A 13,793-nucleotide genomic window follows, 5' to 3' on the forward strand; every position below is an offset into this window, starting at 1 on the left:
ATATTTCTGCATTCAAAAAATATATGTCTTTACCTTGTATCCATAAATAAATAAGTTTAAAAAAAGTAACACAAATACCAATTTTATATACTTCTGGTGAACTTTTTGAATTTCTATCTTGATTTACTGCAAAATCTCAGCCTGGGGTGTGTTCTTTTACAATGTCTTGACCTAGATATTATCTACGAACAACAATAACTGGCACACACACTATCCTCATACAGTGTGAACACAAACGGAACCGGGCTGCTTAAGAAAGTATGAAATACTAACAATTAAAAAAAAAAAAAAAAGTGAAGCATGCAAAGACAAATCAACAGGGAGGAAAGCATCAAGAAAGAGAGACACATCAAATGGAAAAAAAAAAAAACTGGATCAAAGGAATACCATGACAAGGAACAATGGGTGGCTTTGCAAGAAAAAAAATAAGGGCAAGGGACAGACTGAAACACAGCCATTAAAATATTAAAATAGGCTGCAAGAAATAATTTGTAAAAATGGGGACTTGGGATGGAAGCGAGGCAGAAAATAAACCAACAGCAATTTCCTCCAGCGAAGCCACAATTCTCAAAATGGATCGGAAGCTGCTATGATAAAACTGCATAAGAGGGTCCAATAATATTCACTGGCACAATCACAGCTGCTCCAAACGCTTGTGTACAAAGGAAACGTTTCTCCTACTGGGTGGCTGAGGTGTTAGCGGTAGAGATTGAAATTTTATAAAATAGAACAGGGTTTCTGCACCTGCACAGCCTTAGTGCAAGCCATTTAATCATACATGAAATGTGATATTTCAACCTAATCGTTCAGGTTGGGGAGTTCTGCATCAACACTACAGAAATGATTTACCTGGATACATAAGCAGTTCTGTCATAATCTAGTTATGTGCCACTTTTGGATTCAACTCATATCTATTTGAATTAACAGCATAAACAGCTAACTCAGTTTTATAAGCTTTGCACAATGATAATAGATTGGAAATTAATCTACAGCCAAAAAACACTTTTTACGGTTTTGTACAGAATCACAAAGGAAATACAATTAAAGACTGTATGGCTATTATGTGTCCATTTAATGTTGGACTTTTTTTTGTTTGTTTTTTTGTTAATAATCCCTTTTAAGGCAAACTCAAAACCTATGTGAAACAAAAACCCTAAACAATGTGCTTTCACTTGAAAATGTGTTATGAAAGCATCAGGCAGGCAGAGCGAGTAGGCAATTACTTTACTTCTTCAGAACAAAAGCAGTTTGTCAAAATACTGACTTCTTCCGAGTCTCTTTGGGTTTTCATTCTATTTACATTTGTCCTCATTTATTAACATGACAGCAGATTGACGGATGTATCAAAACACTTTTTAAGACTGTAATCATATAATTGTAGCAGCAAAACTCACCACATTAGTCACAGTTTTAAAATGGTCTTTTTTCAATAACTGAATCGATGAGCCCCACCTGCATTCAAGACATTTACATTTCTCATCAACAGACCGAGGATGCAAACCTTTTATTCGACAGCCATGCACACTACATTATTTTATAACTTAGTTGCTTTATGGCAGGCAGCGCAAATGATAATCAGGATTTCTAACTGAAAGGGTTGAAGTAACGTTATTTTTACTTGAAACTGGCTGAATGCCCATAGTCAGCTTTATAAGGCAGGAGGGATTCAACTTCTGGCCTTGAAGCATTGTTTTATTTTGTTCTGTCTACCGTCAGCCCTCGCAACCATGCAGACGATTAGTTTGTAATGCTGATTTATCACAAGAACCTTGCCGCGAGCACAAGAAGTGCGTCACTGCTAAAGGACACACGTAACAACTGCAAGAAGCCAGGCCGAGAGATCCTACTGACGTTTGATGTTTGGATTTATTCAAAATATATATTGGGGACTGTGACTACTTTTAAATATTTGACATTCAGCATGTAGAAGAGAGGTGTACAAAGTTCTTTTTCACTGAGGGGAAAATATAGAACCTACAAACAGCAGGCTTACTCAATGTTGATGAAATGTTTTTGCATTTCCTTGCTGTCCTGCATTCCTGACATTTTCATTAACCAGTAGCAACATTTTTCTTTAATTAGCCTTTTTTTTGAGAACCTGCCTCAGAGCCATCAGCACATTGTCTGAAACTAGTAGTTAAAGGTCTATAAAAAGTTTGTGGACGCTCACATTGCTCGGGAGCTTCAAAGAAAGTCCAAAAGCCAGATGACCACTAAGCTATCTTGTGCATGCTCCACCACTGACTCAGAAGTACAATATAGTCAATGTGTCATGTGTGCTGCATTCTGTTCTCCAGCCAATTAAAAGTGAATCCCGGGCCACAGTTGGTCTGCTTGCTTCATGGCAAGGTTCTATCTTTCAAATTTTATGTGCCATCAACACAACTTAGACTATTTGGAAACCAAGACATGTGCAAACTTTCCTGCTACGAGACAAAATACCAGACAAATCTGGCCAGGCATCTAAAAACTAGATATGGAAGTGTCGCCAATGCTAACATTAACACAAGCATGGCAAATGTTTGCACAACGGCTTTGAAAAGCTTTTTTCCATAGACAACATTGTTTACAAGACACGATACCGGTAAATACAATTGGAAGTTTAAATCTACAATGGTCCAATGAGGCCTTAGGTTAACAGATAAACAGAAGAAATGTGGCATTTTAAAGTGAGCTGAAGTGAGAAGTGGTTACGTCAACCTCACCCTCTAATCTTGAGCCATCTAATTCCAGCAGCAAGACAAGGTCATAATAAGACAGACAGAAACACATGAGGCGGAAAACTACAATGTTTTATGTGCCTCATCTTTGGATCATGATGGTTTCTTTGGCAGAGTCCACCAGGCCTGAGCTTTTTAGACAAAGCAGACAAGCTGTAGCTTAATAAGTGTTGTAATCCCATCAGCTGCCTTCACCTGGTTACCCGCTAAGAATGGTGCCCAAGGTATGTCCACTTTTACATAAAAACAGATCGTCGGAGCTCAGGGAGAGACCACAGGCTGCTAGAAGGACCATTACAAACCACATTCCGATGATAAGCATCATCAGTTCTCTATCACTGTATCTGGGAGTGATTTTATGGAATGGACTTAGCGATGACTTAAAATTGTGTAAATCCCTGTTGTGCTTCAAAAAAGCATTGAAAGGTAAAATAATGAAGGGTTACAATGAAAAATTACTTCGGTTACAGTTTATTTTTTTCCCCTCTTTTGTATTATTTCTGTTATGTTTATTTTTTTACAGTATTTGTTATCTTGCATCACTTGTATCCTGAGTAACTTTATGGGTTTTTAAGGGATAGGCAAAAATAAGCCTTGGCTTCTGCCTGAGACCCATTCTGGCTACAGATATTGTAAAAAGGAAAACAAAAAAACACTTCAAAGTACTATAAACTGAATGCACAAAGTTCAACGTTTGCACTTAAACTAAGCAGAATAAACCATTCATTTATTAATTAATTAAATCATACATATAAACATTCTCTACCTGTCTTTGAAGAAACGTCGAAATCCAAAGGCCACGAGCTTCAGAGAGGCCTCGATCACAAACGTGGACGTGAAGAAATAGTTGCAGTACTTCAGTGCTGTCTCCAAAGACTGAGAGTAACAGAAGTTAGAGAAAAAAAAACAGAAGTGAGCAGGGACAGACAACAGCATATTATAGTTTATCGTACTAGTATAGTTTAAGGTGGATAACAGAAAGCACAATAAGAAGATAAGGATGCAGATTGTTTTTCAGTCATGCATTTTGCGCGTGTGAGGAAAACATATATCTTGCCAAACAGTCTCTTTTAATAGACGATGGCTTAATTGAGACAGACAATCAAATTATGTCAGACTCTGGGGAGAACATTTTCTTCTATCACACTGGTAATGAGTCAGACACGAACGGACTACCAATGTTCAACACATTTAATCAAACCATATTATCGCAGTGATTTCAGTCCAGTGGGATATTCCTTATGTGTTAGAAACAAGAAATAGATGATGGAAGGATGGTAGATCAAAACTATGGGTACAAATGTTTAGGATACCCTATCAGGTTATTGGTATCATAGTACACTGTCAAAACATGTCAAATGTGTTTTGTAAAAACCTACTTGCCTGAAAAGAAGAAAGAAAGCAAAATATTTAAGATACCAATATAAAGCATTTCATGCAGTTATTGTTTTCACTTATTCCTCATAAAACTAAGATAATCCAAAGAAACAAATGTATAAAATTCCAGATCTATAACTTCACACAAGTGGGTGCAGGCTTCACACACCAGTGGCAGCTCAAATAGCTTTTCATGTTCAGCATCAGTTGTGGCAATGGCAAAAAAAAAAAAAAAAAGAAAGAAACTGGAAAAACAGAATAAACTGAAAATAATGAGTTCTGTTGCTTGTTTAAGTGCAGCCGCATTTGCTGCTTGAGTCTTGTGTCTTCAGGACAAGTGTATTGCTGCTTATGATCTGGTAAGTTTTCATTCTGCATTGAAACCAAGCAGCCTGCAGCCAAACAGCACACATGCTCATACAGCCCCAGGCCAGAAATGGGAATTTAAACTGTGGAGACTGTTTGTTTTTGTATCCAAATTTGGCTCATATCAGACTACAAAAGTTGTAGTGTCATGACACTGATGCCTTGTGCTTTTAGCAGGCAAAAGTCACATTACATTAAATATGACATACTGCACCAAATCATCTTGACTTCTGGGTCTCAGGGTTGCTTTATGACTGCAACACTACTCAGACATTTTTTGGGGGATATTTAGCTTTCATTTGAATTTGATGGAAAATGTAAAAAGTTCATGCTCCAGCGATATTATATAATGAAAGTAGGACATTTAAGTAGAAGCATGCAAATGTTATTTCCTCATTTTAACGAATTTAGTTAAATAATAGCAGAGAGCATACCAAAACAAAAAATGTCAACGTCTCGGTAACTTGTCATGTGACGTTGAGCATCAACTACAGCTTGACAAAAATACCCTGTGATGTTCAGAAGTTGACTTATTGTCTGCTGAGGCACATCCTCCCACTGGGATGATATGGACAGCCCTCAGGTCATTAAGGTTCTGGGGGAGTTACCAGCCTCTACAAGCTGATCCCGATAGATTTCTATGGGATTCAGGTTTGGATAAAGTGCAGGTCACTCCGTTTGAGGGACCTCACTTTCCAGCAGCCATTCACTCATGATGACACCTCCATGAGCTGGACCACTGTCGCCCATGAAGATGCCTGTGGTGTTAATGTAGCGGCACAGTGATTCGATTAATTATGTTATTCAGGTAGTATGGGCTTGTCACTGCACCATTCAGCAGTACTGAGTTGATGATTCAAAATTGTTCTCAATGTCATCTTTGCTATTTTTCACACTTTCCAAGATCACCTCGATACTATGGTCAAACACTACAATCTGCCAGCTTGTATTCCAGCACCGGGAAGTATGTTTTGCTTGTTGGCAGCCTTTTGTTGAAAACGTCTCTTTTACTCATGAGCGTCTACTCACAGGCCTGTTGTACCTCAATCTTAACAATTAGGAAGTGTGATCACCTGTGGCTGGCTGTAGTGCTCCAGAGACATGGTGATGACATTGATGCAGATAATGAAGGTGATGACCAGGTCCAAGTAGTGGCTGGTGCACAGGGTGTGGATGGCCAGGCGGGTGCGACCATAGGAGGCGTAGTATGGCAGCTTCTGAGCCTCTGCAGAGAGACGACAAGATAAGGACAAGAAGAATCAATGAAACAGCCTAAAACAGAGCTAGAATGAAGAAGAAAAATGTAATCCAAAAGACAGCAAAAACATTTTAAAAAATGTAAAGGAACAGCGCGGACTAAAATCAAAGTCCTGAGAAACGAGAATTGAAGATAGAGATGAGAGGGGAGTGCTAAAATAAAGGTGGAAGGTGCAAACAGAATGAAATATTGAATTATTTATTTATGCCAAAGGAGATGAAAAATGAGGGGCAGCACGAATGGAGGGATGGCACAGAGATGGGGAAAAGTTTGATAAGCCTGTAAATGAGGTTAAGTCGTTTGAAAAGAGTCCCCCTTATTGTGTGCAATATGAAAAATGAAGTTAATGATCTGGGCTTATATGCTGATTTAGATAGTACCAATAGCAAGCTATTTCTGTCCCTCTCTTGGTTAAACCTACGTTCTTGATAGGTTAGGGCAGTGTTTTTCAACCTTTTTGAGCCAAGGCACACTTTTTTCTTTGGAAAAATCTCGAGGCACACCGCCACCCAAAAATGTTACAATTTTAAACTCTGTAGCCTATATTAACAATATAAAGTCCTTCTCATCAAGGTTTTATCAACAGAAATAAAAAAATACAGAAAAAAAGTATTTCCCAATTTCTTTTTTTTAATTTTTACTCACTCAGTGTGAAACCTGGACCTGTTTGGATGAACACAGAGCTGATATCCTGGTTAGCATTCTTCCTTTTCAAAAACTTCTCCATCACTGTCACTGACACAGTACTTTAATACAAGATGGGAGCAGCCGCAGGTGGTCGTGATTAACAAGACTGACGTCTGTTAAGTTTCGATTTCAACGTTAAAGTTCTGTGCTGCCATCTATTGGCGAAGAGTATTTATACATGATTACTCTTCAACACACTGCTCTCACAGCTGACATCGGCTGTGAGAGCAAATGCTTTTTAGAAAAAAAATGTGAAATTGGATAATTTCCCACGGCACACCTGACTAGATCTCGCGGAACACCAGTGTGCCGCGGCACAGTGGTTGAAAAACACTGGGTTAGGGTACATTTACACTATGTTCCCAGCAGCCAAGGCAACTCCGTTTCAGGTCACCGTGGGCAAAACGAGATGGACACGAGACAACGCAGGGGGGTGGGATGTGCAAACGTAACCGGCCATGATTGCCGTGCCAGATTTTGAAACTGTCAAAATATTTGCCATGGTAGCCACGGTGCGAATGACAACTCAGTAGTTCGGAGCAAAACGGGATGAACGTCACAAAACGTGGCAGCACGTCATTGTCCGTAATAGAACTTGGAGGCGGTCCGTAATGGGATGGGAAGGTAAACAGGAAGTGACATTTAGTGCGCATTCTATCACGGTTGTTTCATGGTTGCTTCACGTTTTATCCCGCCGCATCGTGATTCATCACGGTTTTCACGATGTATGGTAGCCGTTTTACCACGTTCAATCGTGGCTTGTTCCAGCGTGTGGCAGTTTGCGGACCCGACGCGTTGCGTTCTACTCCAGTCTGCCACAGCGCACACGGTCCGCGAGGAAGCCGGGCCTGGTAGTGGTCGTCGTTCCTTTCGGATGTCAGTGTATTCGTCATTGTTAATGCTTATAGCGTACTGTTCTGTGTTTTTTTTTTTTTTTTTTTTAATTAAAAAAACATGTTTAAATACAGTACAGTCATTCCTATGTACTTGTACAGAGAAAATAGAAAAGCCCGACCACATGAGCAAGCAGTGTGCATGTGTGGTTACATTACAAAAATAACCAACAGCACCAACTGGTGGCCTACCATGCCAACTACATTGTTTTCAGCATTTCCACCATGTAAATGGGCCCTTACTTCTCCTCTTTTTCTCCAGACGACGCTGGCGTTTCTCCTCCCGTCGCCGGGCCTCCTCCACCTCCTGGTGCTGCCGACACTTATGGAAGTTCTCCACCACCACGCCCACAAACATGTTGAGGACGAAGAAGCTGACGATGAGGAGGAAGGAGATGAAGTAGAGCAGCATCCACGGACTGTTGTTGGTCAGTGGCTTGGAACAGAGAAGAGAGAGAAAGGGCAGGGGTAGGAACAAGAAAGAGAAAAGTTTAGACGAGAGGTAAGTAAGCAATGATATGACAGGTAGAAAATGAACAGAATTATGAAAAATGATATGTTTTACATTAGAGAAAGAAAATGCTAAATTAGAAAACTGGGGTGGAATGTCGAGGTAGAAAACTGATAAACATGTGGAAAATAATGTAAATAAGCATTTCGGGTGGTTACAGTGGGCAAACCAATGTGGAAACCTTCTTGCTACCTCCAACCTATGGTGAAAATACGCATGTAAAAAAAAGTATGAATGGTGAATGAGTTTTTACGAGTACGAGTTGTGGAAGTGAAAGATGAAATATTAGGTTTTAGAAGGCTTTTGTGAAAACCAAATTAGTTGCATGGGTTTTCTTTGCTCACTCCAGCTGCCAAGCACAGCTAATTTCTAGCTAAGGCAGAGTAGGGTCTCTCAAAGTTGAATTCATGAAGTCAGGTTACTTTGATGTAGTCTGTTTTCAGCATACAAGTGTTTCATTATAATGAGCATATTCAGCATTCAAAAATAATCCAAACTGCCATATTCAAAAGATTATATCAATCTAAAAGCCCAACAATACTTCATTATCATCGCACTCTGTTTGCCTAGTCTATCCAATGCGATGGGTATATGTGAAGAAAGAGAGCTGTAGTTTGGAAATCATTTGTAAGTCAATGTGTCTCATTGAAAAGGCAACGAGTGACAGTTGCCCATCCATTTCATCCACTTCAGATTTGCATGTAATCCTCTCCCTGAGGACAGTTCCCCAATCAAGCAAGTCACTCCACAGCCACAAGAATCCAAATGCCATCAAGCTTCCACAAGTCACAGAAGATGACAGGAAAAAGTAGTCCGGACCACAGTGGGAAAGTTCCTAAAGGTTGGGCAGTGATGCATTTATTGCACAAAATTTCAAATTGCAATGAAACCCGAGATGAGAGATTTTCAATTTGGAGGAGTGCTGAGTGTTGAGAGCGCAGGGTGGAGTGCAAATGGGATTAGTCATTCAGTGCCATGTTGGACTGCAGTGACATTTCTTTCCTGAGGCCTGGGAACTGAATCATCCAGAATAATGCTCGTTCTATAATAGAGTCTCTAATAGATTTCAAATAAGGCAATTCAAATAGATATTCAGTTTGCAGCGACTGCGGGAGACTCATTTGCATCATGTTAACGTTGCTTGATGTCACGTGTCCACTGTGTGTATTTTCACTCCAGAGTTTTACCTCCGAAGGGTGTGGTGCCAGTGCAATTTCATTCTGCAGCTTGTGTGTTATTTCCAGAATGTGAGCAGGGTTGGGATGTATTATATGTACAGAATAAACATCACAATATTTTAGGTAAATGCAGTGATCCTATATTTATTTGCTTGTTTTTGTTCAAGTGATTCATGCATGAATTAAAGATTAATGGGGGGTTGTGAAGCCCTTTTGATTTTAAGGGGTATAACCATTTTTTTTCTTCTTGTTTTTAAATAGGTGAGTCAGCATTTAATTCATTTATGTCACAAAACTACTAAGTTCAATACTTTTTTATTAAACGTGTAAGCAGAAGGAGAAAGAAACTGCGGCGTGTCAGGCTGAAGAGACAGATGAATCTGTCAAAAAGAAAAACGGTGTACCAAGAGAGTTACCCATAATCTGGCTTCACAGAAGCAATTGACCAAATTAGAGCTGAAGGCAAATGAAAGTTGGAGCACCACCAGTCCACCAAACAACTCGAGAAGGTGTGTAAACCCAAATACTTTATCCTCAGCGGAAAGGAACACATTGGGACTTTTTACACTTGGCATTAAGTTGCATTTTGGGTGATTAGTTCACACCTACAAAGCCTATGTTTTCAGATGTGCTTCGCCACATGTGACAAGATGAAATGCATGTTATGGCCAGGTGTAAACTGGCCCAGAGATAGGGAACATAAAAACAAACTGTAGTTTATATATAGTGAGTTATGATGTTCCATCAACTTTTTTGTAATTGTACAGGGTGCGGTAGGGTTGGGGGCGACAATGGTTAAAAAAAAATTGGTCCCTCAAGAAATAGGTTGGGATTCACTAATAGAAGGATACCTTTCTTTCAACATTATTGGCTGTTGAGCGAAGAAAAGAAACAATAATAGTTTCACAGGTATTAAATAGTCGCAGGTAAATACTGCAATGCTGATTTATAGAACCACAGAGTTCGTAGTTTGAGTGAAGGTTGGGGAAGTAGGTGGCTCTTCTTTACATTTCCATGAGAAACTGATTTGCCAATCTGATGAATGAGTGTCCAAGATGCCTCCGCATAGAGGAGGTTTGGGGACGTCCAAATGGGCGCACGTTCAAGGGACCAGAGGGAGGAGATTTATATCCCATCTGGCATAAAATAGTGTGGAATTCCCTAAAAGGAACTGGAGAGGGCCACCAAACATGAAAGGAGAGATGAGAGTTGCTTAAAGTAACTGGTAGAAAAATAAAATAATGGATAGACAATATGAGAAAACATACTCCGTAAAGAAATATGTATTTGTTAACTTTTTGGAAGCTTTGAACTCAGTTGAGAGGAAAGACAGTAAGAATAGTCATATCTCTCCAACATTACGTTCTCATCATTGGCTCTTTGCAAAATTAAGAATTTAAAATCCTTCTCTTGACATATAAGGCTCTTAATAAAGACCTTGTGGTTCTGTATCGTCTCAGCAGAATACCCTGCAGGCTTAAATAATGGGCTTTTAACTTTCCTCTGATATATCTTATAGGACTGACTCAATGACCCTGAACCACCTCTGAGTTATGTTGATCGAAGTTAAAGAAGCTGGCAGATCTCCCATGATGCACTGAGCACCTCTGAGCACATTTACAGTACAACCATCTCTCCTATAATTTGTGCTTATTCCACCAGGTCCTTATGTTACTGTGATGACAGTACCATTGTATTAAATTAAACTATATAGCATGGAATAGCAGAATACAAACAGCATAGTTCTACATGCAATGGCACAAAAAACAAAACGCAAAAGTATGCTATGGTATGCCAGAAATATGCTACAAATAGAAGGCATGACAGTATATGACATGACACAAAGGTATAGAATAGGACAATGGACATATAACAGGATTGTACAAAATGGCATGGCACAGCTGTTATGTAAATCAAATAAAAGCATGACATGACATAAAAATGCATGTTATGACAGTAGAATATAAGACTAACATGAAGTGACATGACAACATTATATGCCATAACATGACAGACTGATGGAATGTTCTGGTACTTCATGACAATGGAAAACATGATAGAACATATAACAGCATGGCATCCCAAAGCATGGCCTGCCATGACGGAATATTATGGAATGATGTTGTGGAGTACGTCATAGCAAAACAGACATAAGATGACACAGTGGTACAGAATAGATATATAGAGTGATATGGCATGATGTGAAATATCAGGATTGTCTGGAATGCTGTGGGGTACAGATGGCATAAATATGACAGATTGATACGCTGTAGCATGCGAGAAAATGGCGAGGTTTAATATGGCATACATCGCAAAGATGGGATAGCATAGCAAAGCTTTCAACGCAAGGATTTATTACCTGCTGGTCAATTCCCACCGCATCCAGTCCATGGTACATAATGTTGACCCAGCCATCTTTTGAAGCCAGGACAAATAAGGACATCAAAGCCTTTGAAGAACACAGCAAAAACAGAATAGACCTAAAGTTCTCATTTATTCATATGGTAACATTTATGTCGATACTTTTATTCATTACATATGCTGTCTCTGTGGTTAAAACTATGACATATATTTTGTGCTTGCATGTGGATTGCAGTCAACAATGTATCCTTGTCAATATCATAGGTTTCAAACAGTATGAGAAGCATTGTATTTATTCCTACATATCTAAATTAATATGTTGAAATGAGTGTCGGCAGGATGTCGGGAAAGCATTTCCTTCTGTTCTACCTGTCCAAGGTTGTCAAAGTTGTATTTGTGGTGGACCCATCGATAGTTGGACGTCAGACAGTCTGATTTGTTAGTGATGTTCTTCACATCAAAACCCACACAGTAGTAGAACTTGCCTTTGAAGAGCTTTGACAGAGAACACACACACACACACACACACACACACACACACACACACACACGTGAGAGACAAGATAAATTAAGCGAGTCACTTTTTTCACGCTGCTTTTGAAGTAATTTTGTAATTAGTGTCGTGTGCAGATGAAGCTTAACTGAAGACTCCAAAAGCACTTGATATATAGTGTGGATTTCCAGATAAGATGTTTTGTGTTTGGTTTTTTTTCACTCCTCAGTCTTATGGAAAGCATCAAAAGAGAGTGTGAGTAAAATAATGCAGCAGCTGCAGAGAGAACAATAACATGAAATGATGTGTGGAAGAACTGTGGAGGATTGACAATGTAGTAAAGAGTGCCTTCACTTTTTTGGCTTACTTTTGAAGGAGGTTTAATAATTTGAAGGCGGGTTAATAATTTGGATAAAGTTGAAAATTGACTTAACAAAGGGTGTCAAATTCATTTTAGTTCAGGGGCTACAGTTTTTCTTTGGCACACTATACATTTTGAAAAACTCTTCCAAATCTGAACAATCTGTATCACAAATTAATGCCATCTCAGCATGAAGCCAAATTCAATTATGCAAAATACAGTGAAATGTCCCAAAAAACAAAAAACAAACACACATCTATAACTGTTCCATTTTGAAGATACCTGAACTCCAAGAATGCCAAAGATGATGAAGAAGGCGCAGCATATGAGGACGATGTTGCCAATGGGCTTCAGGGACGTGATGAGAGTTTCCACCACCAGCTTCAGCCCCGGAGCCCTGCTGATCACCCTGGAACATGAATGTCAAGAGAAGAAGAAACGAAGTACAGTTAATAGGACAATAACTCCAATGGGCATCTCCATTTAGGCCTTGTTTACGCAACATTTTAAGAGAAAACACATTGTTATTGTATTTTCATTTCAGATAAGTTTTGTTTTGAAAACAATGTCCAGTTATATCAAATGTTAGAAACCTTGACAATTATGTAGTTAGTATCTAGGGTCAATAGTGGGTGCTATTGTTTATTTTTGTAATAAAACACGCATACATGCAGAGAACAATACACTATTAGCATTCATAATGGTGAGTAGAGGGACATTCATATAGATGGACAACCAAGTTGGATCACTATTCCAGGTGACTCAACTATAAAACAACCAAGCCCCAGGAGAATATGGACTGGGAGTCATGACACTCTGAAGGCTGCCATTTTTGTTACTGTGCATCTATTCTCGCTTGTGCAAAATAATGATTTACTATGGCCGTGGTTAACTGTTCTGTGTGTGTAGCCTCTAAATATTTTACATTCATCCATACAAGAAGCCCAAGCATCTCTGTCCCCCACAACTTCCTCCAGCTCTCCAAACCAGAGATATAACCTCTCCAGTGAGTCATGGGCCTCCTACCAGTTTGACGTGCCTGGTAAACCTCTGAAGGGAGGCGACTCGGGGGCATCCTCATCAGATTCCAAAATCACCTTAACTGGCTCTTCTCAATGTGGCAGAGTAGCAACTCGACTTTGAGTCTCTCTTGGATGGATGAGCTTCTCACTCTATCACGAAGAGTGACACCCACAACCCTGTGAAGAAAACTAATTCCGGCTGCTTGTATCTGCCGTGTCATTATTTCAGTCAAAACCCAACGTTCATGACCACAGGTGAGGGTGGGATGTAGACCGACGAGTAAACAAGAGATCTTTGCTTCATGGCTCATCTCCCTCTTCACCACAACAGTCTGGTACAGTGACTGCATTACTGCTGCCACTTGTCCAAACCTGTGGCCAATCTGACGATCCCTCTTCCCATCACTCGTTAATAAGACTCTGTGATACTTGAACTCCTCCACCTGGGGAATGTCCAACCCCCACACCTGGAGAGGGCATGCCATCCTTTTCCATGAGAGGACCATGGACTCAGATTTAGAGGTGCTGATCTGCATCCCAACTGCTTCACGCTCTGCCACAAACAG

The 13,793-nt window shown here is 39.7% G+C and overlaps 1 protein-coding gene across 1 annotated transcript in view; it reads right to left on the reverse strand.

The window, feature by feature from the left end:
* The window catches only part of LOC308148871 (voltage-dependent T-type calcium channel subunit alpha-1I-like), a gene marked incomplete at its 3' end in the record, with an annotated part of 170,601 nt that overhangs the window by 34,464 nt on the left and 122,344 nt on the right, over positions 1-13,793 (reverse strand). The window contains exons 22-27 of the mRNA XM_080520411.1: positions 12,488-12,614; positions 11,721-11,846; positions 11,350-11,439; positions 7,545-7,737; positions 5,537-5,688; positions 3,487-3,596 (exon numbers count right to left, since the gene is read on the reverse strand). Of these exons, the coding sequence (XP_080376537.1) occupies positions 3,487-3,596; positions 5,537-5,688; positions 7,545-7,737; positions 11,350-11,439; positions 11,721-11,846; positions 12,488-12,614 (798 nt within the window). The remainder of the gene's footprint in view (positions 1-3,486; positions 3,597-5,536; positions 5,689-7,544; positions 7,738-11,349; positions 11,440-11,720; positions 11,847-12,487; positions 12,615-13,793) is intronic.

This window comes from Blennius ocellaris (genome assembly GCF_963422515.1).
Source record: "Blennius ocellaris genome assembly, chromosome: 3".
Taxonomy (NCBI): Eukaryota; Metazoa; Chordata; class Actinopteri; order Blenniiformes; family Blenniidae; genus Blennius; species Blennius ocellaris.